General features: G+C 53.1%; 8 protein-coding genes; 4 read left to right on the top strand and 4 right to left on the bottom strand.

The window, feature by feature from the left end:
• Positions 1 to 352: 352 nt before the first annotated feature.
• RCC_07493 (related to multiple myeloma protein 2) lies at positions 353 to 960 on the bottom strand (the record flags this gene model as incomplete). XM_023772749.1 has 3 exons in its annotated part: positions 353 to 376; positions 439 to 866; positions 924 to 960. 3 exons carry the CDS (start codon positions 958 to 960, stop codon positions 353 to 355), a joined length of 489 nt encoding a protein of 162 aa, XP_023628517.1.
• Positions 961 to 1,323: 363 nt separating this feature from the next.
• Positions 1,324 to 3,917, top strand: RCC_07492 (related to calcium/calmodulin dependent protein kinase C; the record flags this gene model as incomplete). XM_023772748.1 has 4 exons in its annotated part: positions 1,324 to 1,511; positions 1,577 to 1,796; positions 1,861 to 2,679; positions 2,730 to 3,917. The coding sequence occupies 4 exons, from the start codon at positions 1,324 to 1,326 to the stop codon at positions 3,915 to 3,917; spliced, it is 2,415 nt and encodes an 804-aa protein (XP_023628516.1).
• A 715-nt stretch (positions 3,918 to 4,632) lies between these two features.
• Positions 4,633 to 6,319, bottom strand: RCC_07491 (probable phosphatidylglycerophosphate synthase PEL1; the record flags this gene model as incomplete). XM_023772747.1 has 3 exons in its annotated part: positions 4,633 to 5,880; positions 5,928 to 5,999; positions 6,056 to 6,319. The coding sequence occupies 3 exons, from the start codon at positions 6,317 to 6,319 to the stop codon at positions 4,633 to 4,635; spliced, it is 1,584 nt and encodes a 527-aa protein (XP_023628515.1).
• Positions 6,320 to 6,507: 188 nt separating this feature from the next.
• RCC_07490 (probable NADH-ubiquinone oxidoreductase subunit B17.2) lies at positions 6,508 to 7,365 on the top strand (the record flags this gene model as incomplete). XM_023772746.1 has 9 exons in its annotated part: positions 6,508 to 6,520; positions 6,574 to 6,611; positions 6,667 to 6,687; positions 6,757 to 6,763; positions 6,815 to 6,895; positions 6,944 to 6,986; positions 7,041 to 7,061; positions 7,115 to 7,252; positions 7,317 to 7,365. 9 exons carry the CDS (start codon positions 6,508 to 6,510, stop codon positions 7,363 to 7,365), a joined length of 411 nt encoding a protein of 136 aa, XP_023628514.1.
• An 888-nt stretch (positions 7,366 to 8,253) lies between these two features.
• Positions 8,254 to 13,401, top strand: RCC_07488 (related to bile acid ABC transport protein; the record flags this gene model as incomplete). The annotated part of the gene is made up of 1 exon (XM_023772745.1): positions 8,254 to 13,401. One exon carries the CDS (start codon positions 8,254 to 8,256, stop codon positions 13,399 to 13,401), a length of 5,148 nt encoding a protein of 1,715 aa, XP_023628513.1.
• Positions 13,402 to 13,684: 283 nt separating this feature from the next.
• RCC_07487 (uncharacterized protein) lies at positions 13,685 to 14,245 on the bottom strand (the record flags this gene model as incomplete). XM_023772744.1 has 4 exons in its annotated part: positions 13,685 to 13,751; positions 13,816 to 13,932; positions 13,984 to 14,066; positions 14,156 to 14,245. 4 exons carry the CDS (start codon positions 14,243 to 14,245, stop codon positions 13,685 to 13,687), a joined length of 357 nt encoding a protein of 118 aa, XP_023628512.1.
• A 319-nt stretch (positions 14,246 to 14,564) lies between these two features.
• RCC_07486 (probable multidrug resistance-associated protein/mitoxantrone resistance protein, ABC superfamily) lies at positions 14,565 to 19,268 on the top strand (the record flags this gene model as incomplete). XM_023772743.1 has 2 exons in its annotated part: positions 14,565 to 19,038; positions 19,090 to 19,268. 2 exons carry the CDS (start codon positions 14,565 to 14,567, stop codon positions 19,266 to 19,268), a joined length of 4,653 nt encoding a protein of 1,550 aa, XP_023628511.1.
• A 511-nt stretch (positions 19,269 to 19,779) lies between these two features.
• Positions 19,780 to 25,038, bottom strand: RCC_07485 (uncharacterized protein; the record flags this gene model as incomplete). XM_023772742.1 has 3 exons in its annotated part: positions 19,780 to 24,444; positions 24,493 to 24,672; positions 24,730 to 25,038. 3 exons carry the CDS (start codon positions 25,036 to 25,038, stop codon positions 19,780 to 19,782), a joined length of 5,154 nt encoding a protein of 1,717 aa, XP_023628510.1.
• Between the last annotated feature and the right edge of the window lie 420 nt (positions 25,039 to 25,458).

The raw sequence follows: 25,458 nt of genomic DNA, 5'->3' as shown, positions 1-25,458 counted from the left end.
CACTGCATGCGACGGCATTTCAGTTCCAAAAGCGCAAGCCGAGACAAAGTTGCTAAGAAATGCTTTTGCCAATGTCCATCTCTCCTGCGTTTGATGTGATAGGCGAGAGTGTGGACGATAGGAGACGCTGACCGTGCACATCCGATTTTTCACGGTTCCGTAGAGATGCATGGTAGCAACGTAATACATACGTCTTGACGGTTCTGAGTCTTCGCATTGAGGGTTGCATCCTTTTAGGTCACGCGTGAACGTCGGATAAAATGTTTGACGTCGGACAGCATGACTTCCATCAATGCTGCATCTTAGACCCACCCACTGAGGAGTATTAAAGAGCCGGTACCGGGAATCTCCTTCAAGGAGGTGCAAAGATGGTTCCCTTTAGAAGTTATCAGCACAACATAGAGTAGAGCAATATTGTAATGCAAGTAGTGAACTCACGATGAAGGATTCCAGCCCGCCTTCGAACAGTTCATTGGCGACCCCAACACCACCCTTGTGCTCCACGGGCGCTAGAGGACTCTTCACGACGAACTCCACATACWACGTCGCCCAAATCTGATGCAGGACAGTTCGCATGTTTCCGACGCGCGTATCAGTCAACATGACAAGCTTTAATTGGGTGGGAGTCTCAAAGTAGTGCAGCTTGTATTCGCCTGTCCGATAGGAAAGGAATTGGTCGTCGGAACCGCCGAGCTGACGTGCCATGCGGCGAAGGGAGAAGATTGTACCGAAGATGAGTTTGGCATCGTCGGAGAGCTTCGACGTTTGTTTGGCTGAGAGGGGAATATCCTTGATGCTATTGGGCATCGAGGATGGTCTTTGCTGCTGCTGGGGTGTGGTCCATCGCTTCGAGTATATACATTCGGCTGAGAAGGGGGGTCAGTGGGGAGGAAGGATTGTGAGGGGATGTGATCTTGATGTACTGTGCCGGTCGAAGATGTAAAAGGAGTAGATCGACATGGCTGTTGTCTTGTCTTCCGTTCAGCTTGAAAGGCTCGACAAAACCATCAATGGCTGATGGGCAGGATAGCGTGTGTTCCAACTCTTCTTGGATGAACATCGCTTGGGGGCGGCAGATGCGGGCAAACGACGGCGACAGCTCCGGAACGGTTGTCCCCACCTTCTCAGCAGTTCCGTGGGAACGGCGGGCTAGCTACACGAGGAACCTTGAACGCAAGCTGGAAGAGCTAGAGAGAAGACGGCCCTGGGTCTGTCCTTGCCTTTTATCAAGAGTGGATAAGTTACAAATCATGGGAATTTGGCTCCGTGACAGACACCATCCTGCCGCACAGCGACAATGACCTTTACATGAGCACCGCCACCATGGCCCATCACCAAGACAGCAGTCAGCCCACGGCAGAGGGACATGCCCGCGAGGATAGCCCTGCTTCCATGCCTGTGCCTCATCCTCGCATAGTTCCGCCCAGCGATGTATCAATTGCACTTCATCTGCCCACGCCGACAAGCGAGCACCCGCATCCGCATCCGCACCGGCAGCCCGTCAGACATTTGTACGTACTGTGGCGGCGATTGCAATGGCAGGTGAAGACGACGCTGCTCACACGAGTCCCCAAAGATCTGCGCCCACCTATCAGAGCCCTCTCCGCCACCATCGCCGAGCTCCATCCCGATCCAGTGGTGTCAAGGAAACTCGAGACGCTCGCTCCCACTATGGCAGCAGCGACGACGATGGTGGAGCCGTCCACCGGATCAACCAGTATAACATCAAGCAAGAGATAGGGCGAGGCAGTTTTGGGGCAGTCCATCTGGCAGTGGATCAATATGGGACCGAGTTCGTAAGCACATCCGGCAACACCAGAGTGGACGTGGAGGGGAAGTACTGATTGCAGACATGCACAGGCTGTCAAGGAGTTCTCCAAATCACGGTTACGAAAACGAGCACAATCGAACCTCCTCAGGAAACCGGCATACGCCCGGCGCACAGGAGCAGGCCAACTAGCAGCTGGCGGGGGTTTCAACTCGCCTCTACACCGGCAGTCCTCCAGCGATAGGGTCCAAGGCGTAGCCAACGACTCTCTCAGCTTGATCAAAGAGGAAATTGCCATTATGAAGAAACTGGACCATCCCAACGTCGTCTCGCTGATTGAAGTGCTCGACGATCCTGAGGAAGATTCTTTATACATGGTTCTGGAAATGTGCAAGAAAGGTGTAGTCATGAAAGTAAGCGTTGAGGAGCGCGCAAAGCCATATGATCCGGAGGCGTGCAGGTGCTGGTTTCGTGACATGATTCTCGGGATCGAATATCTCCACGCACAGGGTATCATCCACCGCGACATCAAGCCCGACAATTGTTTGATCACTCACGACGATGTTCTAAAGATTGTGGATTTTGGGGTCAGCGAAATGTTCGAGAAAGAGTCCGAGATGCACACTGCCAAATCTGCAGGCAGCCCGGCGTTCATGCCGCCGGAACTCTGTGTGGTCAAGCATGGACCTATCAGTGGGCGTGCAGCAGACATTTGGAGTATGGGCGTCACACTGTATTGCTTGCGGTACGGTCGAATACCTTTCGAGCAGACGAATATGCTGGAGCTTTATGAGAGCATCAAAGCCGATTCGATAACGCTCGAGGATGRGCACGATGCGGCCTTCTCCGACATGATGCACAGACTTTTGGAGAAGGATCCGGCGAAGAGGATCACGATGGACGAGTTGAGGGTATGTCGGCTACTCCAACACCTTTGCAGAATGCTAATTTGACTCTCCAGATACATCCTTGGGTAACCAAAGACGGCATCGACCCGTTGCTTTCCGCAGAGGAGAACTGTGCAGGTCTAGTGGAGCCTCCCACAGAAGCAGAAATGAACGATGCCATCACCGGTAACATGTCGCACCTCATGATCGTAATGAAAGCCGTCAAACGGTTCAAGCGACTGGTCAGGCGAAAACGCCCCGAGATCCTCGAGAGCATTTTCGGACGCGAATCGCGATTTTCACAGCCGCCTCATTCGGTTAAGAGCAGCAGTAGTCGAAGCGTGGACACTTCCAACCGGAATCCTGTGGAGTCTGCCTTGGTAGTGGAAGGTGTGCATAGGGACATTGATAGGGAGATACCTGAACCAATGCGCGAGGCGAATCATTCACATAAAAGCACTGCAGCTCCACAAGACGACCACGGTTCAGCCGACACATCAGCACCCCACAAGGACCATATTGAACCACCTCCACCTTTACTTCGCCAGAAATCTAGCACCTTTCCAATCGATAGAAACGCCAAAGGCCAAGCCCACGATCCACTGGAAGATCGTCTATTCCTCCACATTGGCGCGGATCCCGAATCCACACCTGAGGATCATCAATTCCCGCATGTGAGTGAGAGTCCTCATGGCGTGGACGAGAACATCTACGAGGCTGCATATCAGGAGGAGATGAAGCGCATTCTTGAGACCAAAGACACGGCAGACCTGGTCCTGACACGACGGGTCGAACACATTGAGCGCCTACGCCGCCATCCGAACGTCTTGGCAAGCAGCATCAACCATGCGATTGATTTCGCGGGCTCGACTGGTAGGCGCATACAGGCGCGCGCTACGACGGGTGGTTTTGCGACTTTCGTGAGGGAGGCTAGGGACAACGCTCGCGAAAGGGCGAAGGAGAGGAGCGAGGGTGTCAGCACGCCCAGTTCTGGAGAAGGCATGACTCCTACAGGAGAGGAGTCGCGTGGCGTCGGAGAGACTTCGACAGATCATCCGTCAACGCCTGGCTCCGCCTATAGCGGAGGGCCCGCGAGGCTCAGGGATGTCGCAAGATCTCAGGCTGGCGATGTCCTGAGGGGTGTTGCGAAGAGGTTGGACGAGAAGGCTAATAGGCTTCAAGCGCGAGCGAACAGTGGACACAGCGTCTCCAGTACTGGGACGAGCGGTGCGTCGTCAACTACAGTACCACACGACGCTTAAAGCAATGATATTGCCTTCAAGTCCGGGTCTGGCAGGCTACTGCGCTAGATCCATGTTGACCGCTCATTGTTGGCATTTGAACGGCTACTCCTGTACGAGAGCGAAGCTCGAGCATCTTCGAGGAACGAGCTGAGAAGAAAAGAGCGCTGGCAGCTCGCAATCTTAACTAGTCACTGGATTAGCGGGGAGTTCCCGATAGCGTCGGGATGTTGAACCGTCGATTGATTGTGTACAATGAATATGAAGGTGGCCTTCCGAGGGTGTTCTAAAGCAATCCCTACTGCAGAGATGCAAGCAGATTCCTACGACCTCTCGGACGTACTTTTCGACCTCGCCACTCTCTCTCTCTCTGTTCCAAATCAGCGACGTTTTCCCTAGCAATAACTACGATGTTGAACTTCTTCTGGTGGTTCTGTTTCCTTGCTTGAAAAGGGAACCAAGTCATTGAGGAGGCGTCATCATCAGGGCGAGTACGAAGAATTCCACCGTCTCAGCGTTGGCAGACCCGCCCGATGCAAACTTTCAATTTCGCCTTGAGACTGCCAGACATTGCGTTTCTCGGGCTAGTATTGGTCCAGCTACTGGGACGGGCAATACATACGGGCTGCGCAAAGAATTCTTAGGTACTTCAGAGTGACAAGGATTGGAGAGAAACATGGGAAGCGAGGTGTCTTATTTATACAAATCCACTCCGAGAGAGGCTCTCTATCGCAAATTACAATGCTCCTCCTACTAAAGTTACAATCCACATAGCAAGTCGCACTTTGAGTCCAACCCTTCTCTCTGTCTTGGCGTAATCATCGCGAGACATTGGCGTGGCGTGTTCCTGTAGCCAGCTTTCCTCTTCGCCAAGTCGTCGTTGTAAGTCCTTGTTCCGTGTGACGATCAATGTGTTGGCTTCCAGGTCCAGGGAATAGCTTCGCTTAGTATAGTTTGAGCTGCCGATCAGACTGACACTGGGATTACTCTCGCCGGGTAAGGTGACCCATATGCCTTTGGCGTGGTACGTCCATCCTCCGGGCGTGTTTACTGTTCCCTTTCGCCATTCCTTCACTGTGATCTGCTTGTCCAGTCCTTCTTTGGCGACCGCGTCTAGGAAACGCCGCGATAGCAGCGTGTATGCTGCAGGTAACATGCCACTGATGCCCTTACTGCCGTAGAAGCCATTGGCCCATGGAGACGCCGCGACTACAGTCGCGGAAGATGGGTTTGACTGTAGGAGTAACTTTCGCACCTCTGGTGTCATGTTGAAGTAGCCTGCTGTGAAAGTCCACTTTGAACCCGCAAACTCCGGAGTACCGAGTCGATGGAGGAGACCTGTGAGTGCCGGTAACTCGGTGGAAGTGTCGGGCTTGAGAAGTGGCGTCATCTGCAACAGCGGGTACACTTGTGTATCGGAGGTCGATCCTGGTGATTGAGACCTGTTTTGTGGATTTGCAAGAGGTTGCAGCGCCTTCGTCGCTGCTCGAATGTACGCTTTGGGGTCCGATAGAGGAGCTGGTTGGATGTTGGTCTCCGGCCATTCTGTGACAAAGCCAGCGGGTTCTTTGGAGGGTACAACCTTGTAACTCAGATTGCATACTGTCTGATACAACGTGGCAAAGTAGTCTGTGATCTGCGCAGATTTGAAGACGTGGTACCTGTCCTGTCGATTGGTGAAGTAGTCGTCTGATAGATTTGCTCCGGACATGATAATATCATCATCAATACCGTAGAGCTTCATGTGCTGAAGTCCCCATCCTTCGTTGATTCGTTTGGGCAGTACGGCTTTTCTGGCTCCCGTCAAGTTTGGAGTGTGATACATACGAATATCGACTCGCTCACTACCAAACTCGGTGACCAAGGATGCTAAGAGACTGGCACATGATGGATCTGGTGCTTCTCGCGTTCCTCTCAAGTAATCCGTAAGGAGAGAGACCTTTAACTGCGGATTCGATTTGAGCGCGGTGCGAATTGTATCGATCTGACAATGTTCAGCGGTGCTTCGGCAAAGTCGAATGAGCAACATACAAGCTCATGTTCGCTCTTGCCAATGTACAGAGTTGATAAGTAGATACGCTTCTGTGCGTGTATGATTTTTTCCTACTTTGCAAGTCGGTCAGTGGTGAGACCACGGCAGTACAGATGTTAAATCATGCCTTGAGTGTCTCGTAGAATTCCGCTGGAGACCTCAGAATCTCTATAGAATCCGCCGACACATCGAATCTGGGGGACAACTTGTCCAGCTCACTCGTGATCAAGCCGAATTGCGAGACTGACGAAGATGTCGAACTTGGTGCTGCAGCAGGTGGAGACGACGTGCTCGCAAAGCGTTGCTGAAATGATGCATGGCTCTGTCTTTGACGCGTGCATCGGAACTGTCGAACCACCCGCAAGCAGGGCGCGATACCTCTTGTGTTCATCGCATGCTCATGCCACTTGCCGGCGGAACGATGGACAGGGGATGAAGCCGAGGAGAGCGACGTCTGTCAACCTGCAAGCAGTGTTAGTTCTGCCGAAGAAACTCCGCGAAGATCAGCCCTACGATGTAAGTCCGCCTCAGACCCGCAGCCATTGCTACTGCTCGCTCGACCAAACACCAGCCGCAGCCATGTCGACCATCCGTGAGTATCCTCGCGAGACATCAGCACGGAGAATGTCGCTGACCTATRTGCAGTCCGTACTTTGCGCAACCTCCGCAGCATCGGTCTGAAGGTACTTGATCACTCCATAGATCCCACGAGAGCGCAGCAGCACTGACTTGCTCCAGGAATATGGCCACCAATTGCACGTACGTCTTACTTAGGAAACCACACGATATCCGCCCACCACACCTGCTGACCTGGATCGCGTTCTACAGTATATTGGTATGCGAGCAAGAGAGGGTTCATGGACTGAGTGGTGCTAAGAGGCAATAGGTGACACCAAGCGTGGTACTCTGATTGGAATCGATCGCTTCGGTAACAAGTACTTTGAGAATTTGGAGGAAGAGCTACCACGTAAGACGCTTCACGAACAAGTGTCCAACGTATACTGAGGTCGCGCAGTACGGACACGATGGGTTGACTACAAGAACGACGAATATGACCCGTGAGCTACCCTCAATGCACGCCTACATGTCGCATACGACTGACAGTATGACAGTTCACAGATTGAGCCAGGCTGGTAGGTCGACACCGCACTGCATGCGTAGTGACGGCCGGGACTAACAGACACAGGCACGCGTGGATCTCATATATGGTTGACAAGTCGCCAGCCGAGGACACCCTCCTGCAACGTTCGATACGGGCTTGGGAACCGAAGCAGCATACCCCCATGCTCACGCAGTCAAGGAGTGCTTTCAAGACATACAACACGTACGCCTTTTCGACCTGTACATCTACAACGAAACAAACTCGACATGCTGACACCTGAAATTAGCACCAAGAACAAGTATGCGCCGTGGCAACCGGTAGCTGCACCACGATGAGAAACGCCAGCCGCGCAGGGGGAGGGGAACGGTTGTAGTGCAGTCCCGGGCTGGGTGCCGCAGACAGCACAACGGTACTGAGAGATTCGGTGCCTGAACCGATCCCAGATTATAGTTTCTCGACAGGCAATTGGTGTGCGTGCGGCGTTAGGTGGTTTACTCCGTACAGCTGAGCGGCGGCGTTGATTGCGGACACTCAACGGGCAGTCGATGGCCTGACCTGAATGCAGTGTAATATCATCTGTCGCTTGTACAGCATCACAATTTCCTTGTCTTCAATTGTGGCCGTGCTGCACCAAATGCCACACAGGCGTGCTTTGCTCGGGCACCGAGCCACTCATGTACATCACTGGCCAGAGCTATGGGTTCCCCTCGCACACAGTTGCACATGGCGGGGGCACGTGCATGTTGTCGGGTTGCGTTGACCGTTGAGCCGGGGGGGAGATGGATCTGAATCAATGTGAGTACTCCGTTGTAACGGGATCTTGACGCCAATAAACTTCGAGGACCGTAGCGTTTGTACCACGAAATAATGATTCATCGTGTCGAGGAGGCGAGGGCAAGAGTAGGCCGCATTGAACGGGCAAATGCGCGCCCGTAGCGTCATCTGTGATCGGCCCGCCCGAGTTTCCTAGTCTTGGTTGCGTACGACAAGCAACAACCTTCACCAAGCTGCTCAACCATTACACCCTCCAAATTTAAGTCTATCTCTCCATTGCCTGGGATTGCCGGTCTTGCCTGCTTTTTCTTCGCCCATCAGCAACGAAATTTAATTACCCTCGGATCGACAAACACTCCGCCATGCTTCGATGAACTGGGAAAAAGAATTGGAGGGCAACAACTACACGAATCGCGCGATTGGCTGACTGTCCAGAGCTGTACACCACCATGTTCGCACGCTGCAATGGTGCCATCTGGAGGGGGGACGACTTCTCGCAGTGCTTCCAACATGACTACCTTCAAGTGCTCCTTCCGTTGATTGCGTGCGGCTTTTCGGTCATCTACCTGGCCTACCAGACCTGGGCGGCGAGGAGCAAGTCGAAGCGAGAGGGATACAGGCATCTTAAGCAACATGTCTGGAATGGCAATCGCAACTGCGCCCCAAACCACGACGACTCGGATACCGATGTCGACGAAGAAGAGGATGAGATGCAGCGAAATCAAGACGCGGTGCTGGAGCTGTCCAAGACCAAAACCAATGCCTCGGTTCTGACGCTCGATCGACCGCGAGGCGAATTGGGAATACTGCTCATTGAAGAAGTTGCTGTGCTCGCAGAGCTGGGCATACAGGTCGCCGCTCTGATATTGCAGGCATGGGGTTCAAAKGGCAACGCCGCTACGATCGCCGGCATTGCTGTGTGGTCGTATATCGCGGTGCTAGCGTCGCTACGCTTGCTCTTCTCCAGCACCTCCAAGTGGTCTTTCCCAAAGCTATGGTACCATACTTTCTTTCTCTACGGCTTCCAGTGGCTGTGCGTAGTCATGCTGTTCCGCTCGGAAATTCTTCACCCGCGATCAAGAACCTCAGAGGTGCTGATGAGCATAGACTTTGCGCTCAACACTCTATTGGCCTTGGTGGCTCTCACGTCACGAAAAGGCAATCGAGTCGTTGAACTGGAGTATGAAGGCACGTTGGAACCGTCCAGAGAGCCTCTCGCCAGCGTCTTCTCCCTCGCGACCTTCAGCTGGGTGGACTCGATCGTGTGGACGGGCTACAAGCAGACTTTCGAGATGAAGGACGTTTGGAATCTGATGCCCAAGGACAAGGCCGCTGCCATCCTTGCGGACTACCGGCAAATCAAGAAGACCAACATTCTTGCTTTCCATCTACTCGGGTATTTCAAGCGCGGCTTGCTCATCCAGGCCGGCTGGGCGGCAATGTCTGGGATTCTTACTTTCGTCCCCACCCTCTTGCTCAAGGTCATTCTGGAATATATTGAAGATCCGGAAGCTACGCCACGGAACGCAGCCTGGTTGTATGTCATCCTGCTTTTCATTTCCGGTGTTCTGAACGCCCTCTCAAGTGGACAGGCTCTGTGGATCGGTAGGAAGGTCTGCATCAGGCTACGTGCCATCATCATTGGCGAGATTTATGCCAAAGCTCTACGACGACGTGCAGGCGCCGCGCCCGACAAGGTCCTGGGTCAGGAGGAGAAGAAGGATGAGGAAGGGCAAAAGCAAAAGCATGGACTACTGCAGAAAGTTTTGTCGTTTGGACGCAAGAAGAAGAACTCGACCGAGAATGGCCAAGCGAATGGCGGACAAAAGGACGATAACCCAGCTGAAGAAGGCCAGGTTTCTTCCGGTGCCATCATCAACCTCATGGCTGTCGACTCTTTCAAAGTCTCTGAAATCAGTGCTTATCTCCACTTCCTCTGGGCAGAGACGCCGGTGCAATTCATCCTCGCCATCTTGCTTCTTTACCTGTACCTGGGAAAGAGCAGTTTGGTGGGAATTGGCATGATGGCACTCCTCCTTCCGGTCAATATGTGGATCGCGAAGCAGTTCACCTCCGTCCAGAAGAAGATCTTGGCTGCAACTGACGCCAGAATACACATCACGAATGAGGTCCTCACCAATGTCCGAATCATCAAGTACTTTGCATGGGAGCAGCGGTTCTTAGCTGMAGTAGACGAGAAGCGAGTGGTTGAGATGAAGTATCTCCGGAATCGATACATTGTTTGGTCGGCGGCAGCTACTATCTGGTCCGGCGCCCCGATCTTGATCACCTTCTTCACGTTTATGGTGTATACTCTGGTGGAGAAGAAAGACCTCGTTCCTTCAATCGCATTCACGGCTTTGTCGCTGTTTAGCTTGCTCCGAATACCTCTTGACCAGCTCGCCGATATGGTAGCTCATGTACAAGAGTCCAAAGTTTCCGTGGACCGCATTGAGGAGTACCTCAACGAACCTGAAACCGACAAATATCGTCAACTACTTAATGAGGAGCTTGATGAGAACGGAGAATCAATGATTGGCTTTGAGAACGGCACTTTCAGCTGGGGTGGAAAAGATGACGATGACTTCAAGATGATGGATCTCGACATGACCTTCAAGGTAGGCCAGCTCAATGTCATCATTGGTCCTACTGGAAGCGGCAAGACCTCCATGCTCATGGCGCTTCTGGGCGAAATGAAATTGCTCGAAGGACACGTATATCTACCAGGCGGTCGTAGCAGAGAGGAGCTCAAGCAAGATCCCGCCACCGGCCTGACAGAAAGCGTGGCCTACTGCGCACAGCAAGCCTGGCTCGTCAATGGAACTGTCAAGGACAACATTGTGTTTGCAAGCAAGTGGGATGCGCAACGATATAAGGATGTCATTGTGGCATGCTCACTGCAGAGAGATCTCGAGATTCTGGATTCGGGGGATCAGACGCTTGTTGGCGAGAAGGGCGTTACACTCTCAGGCGGTCAAAAGCAGCGCATCAGTCTGGCCAGAGCACTTTACTGCGATGCCCGACACGTTCTTTTGGACGATGTGCTCAGTGCTGTGGACTCACACACCGCTAAGTGGATTTTCGACAAAGCGCTAATGGGACCGCTCATGTACAACCGAACATRCATACTTGTAACGCACAACGCAGTCCTCGCGCTCCCTCATGCGGAATTCGCGGTTGTCTTGGACAATGGCAGAGTCTCCGCACAAGGGACCGCAACCGAAGTCATCAATTCTGGCATGATTGCGGAAGACCTGTCCAAGTTGGAAATGAAAACAATCTCGCAGCCAATCTCCAGAGTACCCTCACGCGTACCTTCGGATATCGGGGACGACGCCGAGCCCACTGATGCACACGCTAATGGCTCTGCCGTCGGAAACATGAAGAGGCGAGACACCCAGACCAACGGCGATGCTAATGGTGCCCCTCTATCTAAAGCTATCTCCAAAGACATTCCTGGCATGAACAAGGCGGTTGAGGAAGAGACAAAGGCTACCGGCGCAGTCAAATTTACCATCATTGCCTCCTATCTCCGGCATATGGGCGGTGCCATTTACTGGATAATCGCTGCTCTATGCTTTGCGCTCCAACAGGTCTCGCAGGTTGCCACCAACGTGTGGATCCGCCAGTGGGCCAACTCATACAACAAGAACGAGTTCATGATTTCGAAAAGCGGTCACCATGCATCTCCAATCACCCATGTTCGGGCCAGCGCGAGCGGATTCAACTGCCTCCGGAGCGGCTCATGCCTGTACAACCTGCCATTCTGGTCTCAAGAGATGAACAACCTCAGCAGCTTCAAGATTCTCAACTCCGAAGTGGACGTGGGATATTATCTGGGAGTATACGCTGTACTTGGCCTTGCCTTTATGATCATCACGCTCCTGCGTGAGCTTGTCCTGTTCGCTGGCTCACTCAATGCGTCAAAGCGAATCCACAGGCAACTCATGGATAGAGTTACCCACGCCAGATTCCGTTTCTTCGACTCAACCCCACTCGGTCAGATCATGAACCGATTCTCGAAGGACATTGAAGCTGTAGACCAGGAGCTGGCTCCCGTGGCCGTCGGCGTGGTGCACTGTCTGTTCTCTCTGCTCACAACTGTGGTCCTCATCTCGGTCATCACCCCGGCTTTCCTCATTGCAGGCTTCTTCATTGCCATCATCTACTTCATCATCGGCAAGGTCTACATCAACGCATCGCGAGACCTCAAGCGCTTGGAATCCATACAGCGAAGTCCACTGTATCAGCAGTTTGGAGAAACCCTGTCTGGAATGACCACCATCCGAGCCTATGGCGATGAACGCCGCTTCATCCGCGAAAACCTTCACCAAGTCAACACCCACTCTCGACCATTCATCTATCTTTGGGCCGCGAACAGATGGCTCTCGTTCCGTGTCGACTTTGTTAGCGCCCTTGTCGCATTTCTCACTGGCGTGTTTGTCATCCTCGGCGTAGGATCTATTGACGCCGGAGCTGCTGGTTTAGCCATGACATATGCCGTGACCTTTACGGAGAATGTCCTTTGGTTTGTGCGCCTCTACGCAAGCAACGAACAGAACATGAACGCAGTCGAGCGAGTGAAGGAATACCTGGATGTTGAGCAAGAGGCCGCGCCCATCGTGCCCGACCATCGACCCGAGCACAACTGGCCAAGCGAAGGTGCTGTAGAGTTCATCGATTACAGCACACGGTACCGCAGTGACTTTGACTTCGTGTTGAAGAACATTACCTTCAAGATCTTGCCGGGCGAGAAAGTCGGCGTTGTGGGACGAACTGGTGCAGGCAAGAGCTCGCTCGCGCTGGCACTCTTCAGAGCGCTGGAAGCGGAGCAAGGCAAAATCCTGATTGACAATATGGACATTGGGCTCATTGGGCTACAGGACTTGCGAGAGAACATTGTCATGGTACCTCAGGACCCGACCTTGTTCACCGGGACGATTCGAAGCAACCTGGATCCCTTCGGCCTGTTCACCGACGAAGAAATTTTCACAGCTCTTCGGGGTGTTCAGCTTGTCGGTGTTGCTACCTCTGCGGCTCCATCTAGGGTACCGTCAAGGTCGCAAACACCGATCGGTCGATCGCGCAAGACGTCGCCTGTCAACAGCAAGCAATCCCTTCTGATCCAAGCAACGACAGCCCCRCCAAGTCCGACGAGCGCGTCTGCGGCATTCGAGAACAAGAACATCTTCCGCAATCTATCCTCTCCGGTGGCCGAATCTGGTTCAAATCTCTCCCAAGGACAGCGCCAGCTCCTTTGCTTGGCCAGAGCACTGCTAAAAGCACCCAAGGTTCTTCTCATGGACGAGGCCACGGCCTCTATCGACTATGCGACAGACTCCAAGATTCAGGAGACGATTCGCGAGATTCAAAACACCACAATCACGATCGCACACAGACTGCAGACCATTATCGACTACGACAAGGTCCTCGTTTTGGACAAGGGCGAAGTCATTGAGTTTGGTGATCCGTTTGAACTGGTAAGCCGCGACGGAGGAATCTTTCGCGGTATGTGCGAGATGACAGGCGACCTTGACGTCCTCGAGAAGGATGCGAAGAAGGCGCATGATGCAAGAAAACTCATCGATGATGAATGAGTGTATTGACGGCCTGACCCATTGATGTCTTTGGGGGGTTTGACCATGGTGATGGAAAGCTATTCTGTCCCGGGTATTTGTTTCTTTCTTTTTTTGCATGGCGCTCTGTACTTTTCCTCCTGTATCGTACGGCTCGGTTGTTAGCAGCATTTTCATATTGTTTATTGAAAAGGAGCCAAGGGGTGGAAGTTTGAGCGTCGATATTTGGGTGGTCGCTTTGACTCATTGATTGTACATTGTGTAGATAGAGAATTACCATCACGATGATTATGTTACCAGCTTGTCACTCGTCTTTTTTTGGCTTCTCAGTCGAGGGCTTCGCGATTTGATAGTCTTCCTCGTAGCGTCGCCTGAAGGTAACAGCAGAATTGTCAGTGCTGGGTTGCAAGATGGGACATTCGATGCTTCACTCACCAGACTTCAGTGTCACGAATCTCCTTCTTGCGCATCCGCATCATCTTTCCATGTGCGATTAACCGATGGTCTGCTTCGATAATCGATCCGAGCGTCATTCCACTCATCTGGAGGAAACTGTTGTTCTGTATTAGTCTTGTACGTCATGGTAATCCGCGGAGGACTCACACTTTGAACTGAAGTGTTGTTGCTCTATAGACAGGACTGTACGCAAAGCCCACACCCGCTGCTATGGCCGAAAAGACTGCCCACTGTCAAAAAGGATTCTGTCAGCATTTGTACAGCATGCTACTAGTATGTCCAACCAGATGCYCGTGAGAACATGCTCGTGAAAACGTACCTTGGCAGCGCCAACCGCTGCTCCGCGGGCGGCCACCCAGGATGCTTCGTTTATCTCCTCATCATTCGTCAAACTACCGTGCTTCCTCATCACCGTTGATTCGCATCTGCCACAAAAGTGCAATGGCGAAGTTCTGATCCTTGTCGGGTTGCGCTACCCGTGTACTTGGTGACTTTTACGCTTACCAACGATCAAAAGCTTGTTGGTGACGACGGGCGAGAGTGTTTGTAGAACTGGCTTAGCTTCGGATTTAACGCCGCGACGGCGACCTCGCCTTCGACCCGATCTTCTTTCTTCTCTTTCTTCTTCGTCTGACTCTTCAATCAACGGCCCATCCTATCCAATCCCCCTACGCGCTGTGCAATCGGGCAGCCTCCTGAGGTAGTGAGGAGCACGAACGCCACCGCCAATGGCGGAATCGAATACGCTGTCACAAGGCGTACAAGGCGTTCTGCAACTCCCGATCCAGTCGCCGAACCTCGCCCTCTTTCCCACCTACCTCTCCGGCTTCGCGAGCGACAGACATCGGCTATGCGGTAATGCAGAGGKCTGGGGACCTCTGAGTCCATGGCGATACGATTTCACGCCCTGTTTCCTCGACATATGGGTCGTGGTGGTTTCCGTCTGGGGTATTCTAGGAGGGCTTGGTGCAATATGGTGGCTCTACAGGAAGACTTCGTCACAACCTGTACCTAAGAACTGGCATTTCTACACAAAGATCTCCGTCATTGGACTCCTTGCAGCTTCGACGCTTGCCCAGGCGGGATTACAAATTGATCGTTTCTCTGGCTTCTGGTATAGGGATTTCCGATTTTGGACCACGGTGTTGAATGTTGTCAGCTTCGTGGTGATTGGATTCGTACAATGGAAGGAACACTCTCGGATGCGACATCCCCACGCCGTCGTGCTGTTCTACTGGCTTTTCCTCTTGATTGCGTACGCTGTCAAGTTGCGCAGTCTGGTTTCGCAAGAGATGTTCAGATGGCATGTCGCATACTTCAGTATCTTCACTGCGAACGTGGGACTGGCTGCATTGGAATTGATATTGGAGTGGCTTGTGCCGAAGAAGGTGTCTTTGTACGATGCCTTGGGCGACGATGATGAATGCCCGCTTGAGTATGCCAACATATTCTCCAAGCTCACCTTCTCATGGATGACTCCCATGATGAAATTCGGATACAGAGAATTCTTGACCCAGGACGACTTGTGGAATCTCGCCAAGCGTGATACGACCAGGACTACCGCTGGGGATTTCGAGGCGGCGTGGGAACGTGAACTCGAGAGGAAGAAGAAGCCAAGCTTGTGGATTGCAATGTTCAGCGCGTTCGGTGGGCCATACTTCAGCGGAGCTGTCATCAAAACACTGTCAGATTGTCTGCAATTCATTCAACCACAGCTGCTTCGTTATCTCATCGCTTTCGTGCGCTCTTACGGTCCTGGAAATGTCCCGGAGCCGCCCATCAAAGGAGCTGCGATTGCACTCGCCATGTTTGTAACCTCCGTTGCTCAAACCGCCGCGCTGCATCAATACTTCCAGCGCTCGTTTGAAGTTGGAATGCGAGTCAAAGCTGCGTTGACAGCGACCATTTACTCAAAGAGTATGCGTCTGAGTAACGAGGGTCGAGCATCTAAGAGTACTGGCGACATCGTCAACTACATGGCTGTCGATACACAAAGGCTTCAGGATCTCGCACAGTACGGCCAGCAACTTTGGTCCGCTCCGCTGCAAATCACGCTGTGTATGATCTCGCTTTATCAATTGGTTGGTGTCAGCATGTTCGCCGGAGTTGGTGTCATGTTAATTATGATTCCAATCAACGGGTTCATTGCGAGGATTTCTAAGAAACTTCAAAAGAGGCAGATGAAGAACAAAGATGCTCGTACCCGCCTCATGACAGAGATTCTCAACAACATGAAGTCCATCAAGTTGTACGCCTGGTCTCAGGCTTTTGCAAAGAAGCTTAACGTCATCCGAAACGACCAGGAACTTCATACACTCCGCAAGATTGGTGCTGTCACGGCAGTCTCTACATTCACCTGGAACACCACCCCATTTCTCGTCTCTTGCTCAACTTTCGCGGTGTTCGTTGCCACCAACGAAAAGACCTTGTCTACAGACATTGTCTTTCCTGCGCTCACTTTGTTCAATATGCTCGGATTTCCACTTGCTATCCTCCCAATGGTCATCACTGCCATCATTGAGGCCAGTGTTGCCGTGGGCCGTCTGACAGACTTCTTCACAGCACCGGAGCTTCAAGAAGACGCTGTTCTGCGCGGAGACAGCGTTGAGGCTGGAGAGGAGTCAATCAGGATTCGAGATGCAACATTCACCTGGAATCAAGAGGACGAACGAAATGTCCTGCGGGACATCAACTTCAGCGCCCACAAGGGCGAGCTATCTTGCGTTGTGGGTCGCGTCGGGGCCGGCAAATCGAGCCTTCTTCAGACAATGCTGGGTGACCTTTACAAGCTCAGAGGCGAGGTCGTAGTTCGAGGTACTGTGGCATACGTCGCACAAAGCCCTTGGGTGATGAACGCGTCTGTGCGGGAGAACATTGTGTTCGGCCACCGCTGGGATCCCGCTTTCTACGAACGCACGATCCACGGATGTGCGCTCACTGAAGACTTTGCTAGCCTGCCCGATGGTGATCAGACAGAGGTGGGTGAGCGTGGTATCTCTTTGTCTGGTGGTCAAAAGGCTCGCCTAACGCTAGCTCGTGCGGTGTACGCCCGCGCCGACATCTACCTATTGGATGATGTCTTGAGTGCAGTGGACCAGCATGTCGGTAGACACATCATTGATAACGTGCTCGGGCCCAAGGGTCTATTGGCCAGCAAGACGCGTGTCTTGGCTACAAACTCGATCCCTATTCTTCTGGAAGCGCACTTCATTGCGCTACTGAGAGACAACAAGATCATAGAAAGGGGCACTTACGAGCAGCTCATGGCCATGAAAGGTGAGATCGCGCAGCTGATTAAGACTGCAAGCAACGAGGAGTCAGCGGATACCAGCAAAGACGTGCCCGACAGTCCGTACTCGGAAAGCACAGCATTTGCACCAGACAGCCCCGAGGATGAGGATGAGGAGGATGAGGCTGGCGACGAGCTTGCGGTAATGGCACCCATCCGTCCAGGTGGAGGCGCACCGGCGCGCAAGTCGAGCAACATGACTCTCCGGAGAGCCAGCACAGCCTCGTTCCGGGGACCGCGAGGCAAAATGACCGACGAAGAAGAGAACAAGACCAACATGAAGTCCAGCCAGAAGAAGGAGTTCTCCGAGCAGGGCAAAGTCAAATGGGACGTCTACAAGGAATATGCCAGCACGTCCAACCTTCTTGCCGTCGCAATTTATCTGGTCACTTTGATCGGCGCCAAAACCGCTGAAATTGGGGGCTCCGTCTGGCTCAAGAATTGGTCCGAGACCAACGATCTCGCCGGAGGCAATCCTCATGTGGTCCGCTACATCTTGATTTACTTTGCTTTCGGCATTGGGTCAGCTTTCCTGGTCGTTGTCCAGACTCTCATTCTGTGGATTTTCTGCAGCATCGAAGCAAGTCGCAAATTGCATGAGCGTATGGCCCATGCAATCTTCCGAAGCCCTATGAGCTTCTTTGAGACAACGCCCACGGGACGCATTTTGAACCGGTTCTCCAGTGATATTTACAGAATCGACGAAGTGCTAGCGCGGACCTTCAACATGCTGTTCGTCAATGCAGCAAAGGCCATGTTCACGCTGGTTGTCATTTCGGCTGGGACTCCCATCTTCGTCGCGTTGATCGTTCCACTCGGTGCGCTTTACCTGTACATTCAGCGGTACTATTTGAGAACCTCACGCGAGCTGAAGCGTCTCGWCAGTATCAGCCGAAGTCCCATTTATGCACACTTCCAAGAATCGCTCAGCGGAATCAGCACAATTCGTGCTTACCGCCAGACCAAACGGTTCGCCATGGAGAGTGAATGGCGTGTCGATGCTAATCTTCGTGCCTTCTTTCCTTCAATCAGCGCAAACAGATGGCTGGCCGTTCGCCTAGAATTCATTGGCTCTATCATTATTTTCGCTGCAGCTGGTTTTGCGATCATTGCCGTCACAACAGGAAGTAAGCTGTCGTCAGGAATGATCGGTCTCGCAATGAGCTATGCATTGCAGATCACACAGTCACTGAACTGGATCGTCCGGCAAACGGTGGAAGTCGAAACAAACATTGTGTCGGTGGAGCGTGTTCTTGAGTATGCTCGTCTACCGAGTGAAGCACCGGAGGTGATTTCCAAGAATAGGCCACCAAACAGCTGGCCCTCCAAGGGCGCGGTGTCGTTCAACAACTACAGCACACGATATCGTCCAGGTCTTGACTTGGTGTTGAAGAACATCAACCTCAGCATCAAGTCGCATGAGAAGATTGGAGTCGTTGGCCGCACCGGAGCCGGAAAGAGCTCCCTCACACTGGCCCTGTATCGAATCATTGAGGCGGCTGGAGGCGACATTTCAATCGACAACCTCAACACGGGCACGATCGGACTCCTCGACCTTCGTGGACGGTTGGCTATCATTCCTCAAGACGCAGCTCTCTTTGAGGGCAGTGTCAGAGACAATCTGGACCCAGGCCACATCCACGATGACACGGAACTGTGGAGTGTGTTGGATCACGCTCGACTCCGTGACCACGTAGCTGCAATGAACGGCCAGCTGGAAGCTCAAATCCATGAAGGAGGTTCGAACCTGAGCCAGGGGCAACGGCAGCTTGTTTCGCTCGCGCGGGCCCTGTTGACTCCCAGCAATATCCTTGTGTTGGACGAAGCCACCGCTGCCGTTGATGTAGAAACAGATGCCATGCTCCAAACCACCCTACGTAGCAACATGTTCAAGGATCGCACGATCATCACCAGTAAGTTGACTCGGCATATAAACTGTCTCGCTAAAGCTGACCTCTTCATAGTTGCGCATCGCATCAACACCATCCTCGACAGTGATCGCATTGTGGTATTGGACCATGGTACTATCAAGGAATTTGACACGCCTGCGAACTTGATCAAAAGCAAGGGACTGTTTTATGAACTTGTCAAGGAGTCGGGATTGCTCGGCTCTAGTGTGGATAGCTCTGGTGCCATCTTGTAGTTTAGCCGCTACGTACTGCAAAAAGTAAATGACAGATATTGATCAGTCACTGTGTTCTCAGCTATCTTCGTTCCTCCAGGTCAATGGATGATAAATTGTGCACCTGTTGATTTTTTGATTGTTCCTTCCCTTCTCCATATGGCATGTACTGGTATGCAGATAGATGCAGATGGCACAAAGACCACCTGCCGCGCCTTCCAGGACGGTCAGTGAATGGCAGAGCTATATTCGGAGACGAGGTTGTCAGAATCACAATCCTCCTGGCGCGCGAAATCTAGCACACTTACCCCAACCCTAACCCTAATTGGTCACGACCAGCCTCTGTATCAACATCGGTCGACGGAGCACAACCAACAAACAATAGTGAGATGCAGGCATGTGAGCTTGATGGGTTGAACGGCTTCTTTCACAATATTGGGTATGCTACACGAGCTGCGTGCAGACCATGTAGTGCTCGCGGACATGGCGCTGCACCAAGCTTTTCCTACTGCACACACAGCAATTTTCCTGCTCAATCGCTGAGCTCAATTGCATCATCCTCGTTGTGCCCAACGACCTGAAGTGCCTCATTTGGCTGCGGCTGCAAGTACCGAGAAGCGACCTGCGGCACAAAGCCTGGCCCGTCATCGTCGTCTTCATCCCAGCTGCCCTCYTCAGAGTCGTACTCCATCTCATCCTCGGCATCGTCGCCTTCCTCCTCGGAGTAGAAGCCCGCGTTAGATTCGCCTGCACCAGTGTCGCGCGCTTGGCCTTGACCCTGGTCGCTCTCAAACTCTTCGCCGTTCTCGCTATCGTACTCTCCGTTTGCGCCATCGTCATACTGGTAGCTATCTGGCTGCGCCTCTGTCTGCTCGTCGTCGCTGGAGAGCTCGCCAGCGAAGCCGCCTTCCTGACTCTCATTCTCCTCATCGTTTTCAGCTAGCATTGCGAAGCGATTCGCAGAAGTTTTTGGCTTGAATTGTACAGCGGTATCCGACTGCGAGTCGTCTCCGTCGCCATCGCCGACTTCCACATTCATGCCGTTGTCAAGCATATTTGGCTCGTCGTTCTTTGCCTGGTCCTCGTACTCATCGTCAGACACTGACGGTACTGCCTTGGAAGCAGTTTGCGATGGCTGAGATGCTAGTGATGGAGGAGCGAACGAGCTTGGCCCATCCTGCGAAGGCTGGACAAAACTCCGTGACAATGCGCCTTCAATCTGTGATTGCTGGATGGTGTTGTCGTACGTCATGCTGTTTGTTGCTGCATCGAAGGCAAGAGCTTGCGACGGCTGATAAGCATGTTGCGAAACGTCACCGCTCTGCGAGATAAAAGGACTGTTGGAGACAGGTGCCTGTAGGAACGGGTTTGACGAATCTTGCGTCAACGAGTCCTCAAGAAACGGGACTGGAGCACCGCTGGTGATCGGAGGCGCAGGCAATGATGCCTGGGGAAAGAAAGGCGTGTTGGAGCCGAATCCGGACCCGTCGAAGCCATTGAAGTGTGCATCGTTGATTCCCAATAGATCGTCAGCTGGTGCGGCCTTCGAGAGAAAGCTAGATGCGCCAGAGATGCCATTGACACCGTTTGGCATGTTCGGCTGAGAGTTAAACGACGGTTCGATAGCGTCGGAGAGTGCGTCGGCGCCGATGTTATCCTCTGCAGAATGATCGAAGCCGAGCCGATCTGCCTGCCACATAAAGCTCTCCGCTCGCTGGGACCTCGATGCTATGATCTCGCTGGCTCGCTCCCGGGCACGTCCATATTGCTCTCTAGGAACGAAGCGACTCTCACGTAGTCGATATGCCGGAACTTCGCGGTCGCTCAGAGATGCACCGAAGTCTGAGTCTGCCTGCGATGTCTGAAGGCGGATTTCAGCTCGAGCTCTTGCCAGCGATGGCGACTCTCTGTCAGACAGGGAGCTCGCACTGCGACGTAATTCGCTCTCCTTCTCCACCTCATTCCTCAAAAATGATCCACTTTCTCTCAGTCCCTCTCTAGCAGCTTTGAGACGCGCAAAGAGGGCTTCATCCTCATCATCAGCTTTTGATCTCACTGACCGCGTGGACGGCGGCCGCATCAGGCCATCGTTCCTCTCACGAAGCTGATCTGAGCTTGCCCGCAGTAGTGAGGTGCTCGATTGCGAACGCTGCTCCGTGTCGAATGACTCCGAGCGTGGCCGCTTTGTGCCCTGCCTGGTTCCCGTATCACCATATGTGGATGGCTTGACTCCTAGTGCCTTCATGCGAAAGTACGGAGACTTGGTTGTGCTGCTGCGGTTCGGCGCATCGGTGGGGAGGGCGAAATTCAAAAAGGACGAGCGCGCAATGCCTGATGACTGCGGCACACGCCCGTGGTCGTCAACGTGGCTTGTGCTCTTCATTCGCTTATGTCCATTTTCGGTCGAACCCATCGCTGAGTCGGGGCCTTGAGAGGACACCGATCGCTTGCTGCCAGCCTGAGCCTGACGATCGTTTGGGAATCGACTGCTGCCCAATGTCGATTTGTACATGGCATCCACCATGTCTCGTCTGCTCTGGTGACTTGCGACCGAGCTAGCTTTACTGCTCCTCAAACTGGAAGCTGCACCCCGGATCTCTTCGAAGCTCAGACTTTCGCCGTTTCGCGACTCGTGGAGCCTCTTCTGCGCTCTTTTCCTGCGTTCTCTTCCCTGTTTAGCAAGTCGCTGCCGACGGCAGGTATCTCTCCACCTTTTGCCATATTTGTCTTGCAAAAACCACGACCGAAATTCGTCGGCTTCGGCGTTCATGCGCTCCCAATAGAGATCCTCCTGCACCTTGGTGATGACTTGTTTTACTGTGTAGTCGACGTACTGTTTGAGAAAGCCAGACACAGGGTCTGTTGTCAGCTCCTCAGAGAGCCGTGCAAGCAAAGCGTCAAAGCTAGGTGCCGCCGGTTGGATGTTGATGGGCGATTGTGCTGCTGGCTTTGTCTGAGTGAAAGACGGCGGAAGGGCTGTCTTCTCCCTGCCCGGAAACAAATCTTCCACCGTGGGCTGTTTTGTGGTCGCGTGACCGATCAGCGACGCGCCCGCGTGCGATCCGCTTTCATCACTGAAAGTGAAGCTATGCGACAGCGGACTTGGTTTCTTGGGTTTGGTGTCTGGCAAGTTGTTGATGGATGAGCGGCGCGGCGGTGACTGAGAGCCAGTGTTTGTGTCTTGACCGCCGTGTGTTGTCAATGTTGATGGAGGCTGTAGCGGAGCAGCGAATGGAGTCGAGGCTGTCGTTGATTTAGAGTTCATTTCTTCCGGCGCGGGATCACTAAGCGCTGCGGGCGTGGACGCAGGTGCAGATAGGTCGCCGAAAAGGGAAGGCACAGTCTGCGCTTGAGTCTGCTCTGGCTTGGAAAAGCTAAAAGACGGCGCTGGCAGCTTCTCTTGCGACGTTACGGGTGCAGAAGGGGCCAAGAAGGGGTTCGTCGACGTCGTAGCCATGAACGGATTTGAAGAGGCAGCAACATTGCCGCTTTCTTGCTTGGGCGCAAACAGGCTTGGTGCAAGGCTGGCGGCCGGCTGCCCAAATGGCGAAGTAGATGGCTGCGCAGCTGGCTTATCCAACGTCTTGTCAGGGAACGCAGTGGTCGGCGAGGAACCCGCGAGACCAAACAAGCTTCCAGGTGTCGAAAACGGCGATGTCCCTGCTACGGCTGCCTTTGGCTCTACACCTGACCCCGTTACCGATGGGCCCAGAAAACTGAAAGTCGGCTTCTTTTCACTCGTTACTGTAGGCTTCGCCTGGCCGAACGATGTCACCGGAGGGGTAGGCTGTCCAAATGCTGAAGGCTTGCTGAGTGACAATTCGCCGCTTGGTTGACCAAAGGTGGAAGGTTTCAGCTGTCCAAACATGGTCCCGGAAGCATTGCTTGTTTGTCCAAAAGGCGACGATGACATGAAACCCGCTGGTGTGGCATTTTTGGGCTCTTGCACTGTCGTGCCACTGGTGTTTTGATTCTCGGGAATGAACAGCGATTCTGGATCATCCTCGCCTGAGCCACCCGTCTCCTGTTCCTCCGCCGCGTTCGTCATGTCCTCATTCTCCCCATTCTCATGAATCATTCCAGCGTTGCGTGCCTGTTGGACGTTCATTCCATCAATGACAGCAGCCCAAGATCGACCTAGCCGCTTTTGTTCAACTATCCAGGAGCTCTCCTGTATAGACTTCCCAAAAGTCGGGGTCTGCAGAGTCTTGCCCGCGACGGAACTAACATCCAGATAGTCTTCGTCACCGACCTGGTAGAATTCGAGGTCGTAGAGCGCACAGAATGCAATCAGTTGTTCATCGTCATCGAAGTAGAACAGATCCCGGAGATCATGCATGCTCCATTCTGTGTTGGGGCCAAGCTTCCCGTTGACGGGTTTCATAGGCCGCATTGCTCGTATGATAGACCTTAAGACCACGTCTCTCAGAAGGTGAAAGTAGATCTCGGCAACGCAGGCCTGTAGATATGAAATCTTAGATGAGTTCATCACCTTCCAGAAGCCTTCCCAATCCTGTCGCGCAATAACATGCTCGGTAGCAAGTGCCTTGAAAGGCCCCAGTCGACGGAAAGTACTGCAGGCAGCAGCAAAGAGCGACAACGCGGCCTGTATTTTGCGGTCCCCGAGGAGAGCTTTTGGCCAAGTCTGGACGCGATCTTCGGTATCAGTCTGCGAGCTGTCGAGCTGGAATATCACACAGTATGAGCGGAACTCGGCCTCATTGGTGAGCTCCAGCCGTCCTCGGTAGTCGTCATAGTACTGCATTAGTGAGAGCAGTGTTCGGTCGAGTTGCTCACGTTCTTGCTGCGGCTCATACGTCGTTTCTGCCCTACGCGCTGCTTGTTGCGATTCTGGCGTTGCCATTTGATGTAGTGCCAATATGTGGAAACGCGCAATCCGCTCGAAGCACTCGATTGCAATTCGAACATCGTCCAGTTTTGTTACCTGCTGGATGGAAAAGTCGTTTCGTATTGCCCTGGTCCGATCCCAGATGAAGCCGTGTACCGAAGCGAGCGATGGCGCGTTGGCGAGAAGATCCCGGAAAAGATAATCACAGGTCGTTCTCAGTACATGTGGAGGTCGAAGGTCAGAAGGCAGCTGGTCGCCATCTCCAGCTCCGGGTCTCTTGAACTTCTTGACCATCCGTGCTTCGACAGGCAATGGGCCACCAGGCGCATAGGCAGAGTGATCAGGGTCCTAATCCAGTCAGACCGCGTTCAAATGTGTGTGTCTCCAAACACGTACCAGTTCTTCAGGCGCAACGCTGTTCTGATACGCTCTCTCCACCCTCTCCCATTCTGCGCACATGTCCAGGCACGTCCCAACGGGTGTCACAGCGTCTGATAGTAGGCGCGCCTGCCCCGGGGCACTGACAATACCCTGCCGCTCCGCATCCTTGCGCTCCAACTCGCGAATCTTTTTGAGCTATACGGAGTCATTCTCTGCGCTCCGTCAGTTGTATCAAGGGTACGAGAAACGCACCTGTTCGTATCTGTCCTTTAATAGACCTCCTGCCATCGCGCCACCGTTCGCAGCTCTTCTTGACGGCGGCTTAATGAAGGCATTGCCGCGCGATGTACTGCCTCCTCGACCTCCTCGAGGTACTTGAGCTCCACTTCCTCGGGTTGCTGCTCCAAATGTTCCTCGTGAAGATCCAAACCCTCCTCGCGCGGGACCACTGGGCACATTGCCATTGGGATTCGATGACCTTGAAGGTGCGCCGCGCGGTGATGCAGCCGGTCTATTCCCACGACTGCTGCCGCGACCGCGTCCGCGGCTTGGGAACGACATGATCGTCGTTGTTTCGCGTGAAATGATCGGACTGTGGCGTCATGTGTGTGGATGTGTTGTGTCGATGTTCACGCTTGATGGTGTGGCACCCCCAATGATTGTGGCATGGCTCTGCTTTGCTCAMAATCCAAATTCTTTGTCGTTGTACGCGTGCATACCCATGCGGCCATCACTCGAGAGCGTGGATGGCTGACTGTGCAAATGATCGGCACTAGCGTGATCCACAAATACCCGAACCTTCTCAAGAGCATGTGACATTGCTCACAACATCTTTGCGCTGCCTCAAAGTCCTCTGGAAAAGYACCTGTAAAGGACGTTCTACAGGCGTGAAGTGAGTTTAGAGTCAACGGTACGCGTACGTATAGGACTATTTCCGACTAGATTACATTTGTTTCTTACTGAAAGGAGCTAAAATGGCAG

The sequence above is a fragment of the Ramularia collo-cygni genome (genome assembly GCF_900074925.1).
Source record: "Ramularia collo-cygni strain URUG2 genome assembly, contig: RCC_scaffold11, whole genome shotgun sequence".
Taxonomy (NCBI): domain Eukaryota; kingdom Fungi; phylum Ascomycota; class Dothideomycetes; order Mycosphaerellales; family Mycosphaerellaceae; genus Ramularia; species Ramularia collo-cygni.
This window is presented reverse-complemented; position numbering and strand designations above follow the sequence as displayed.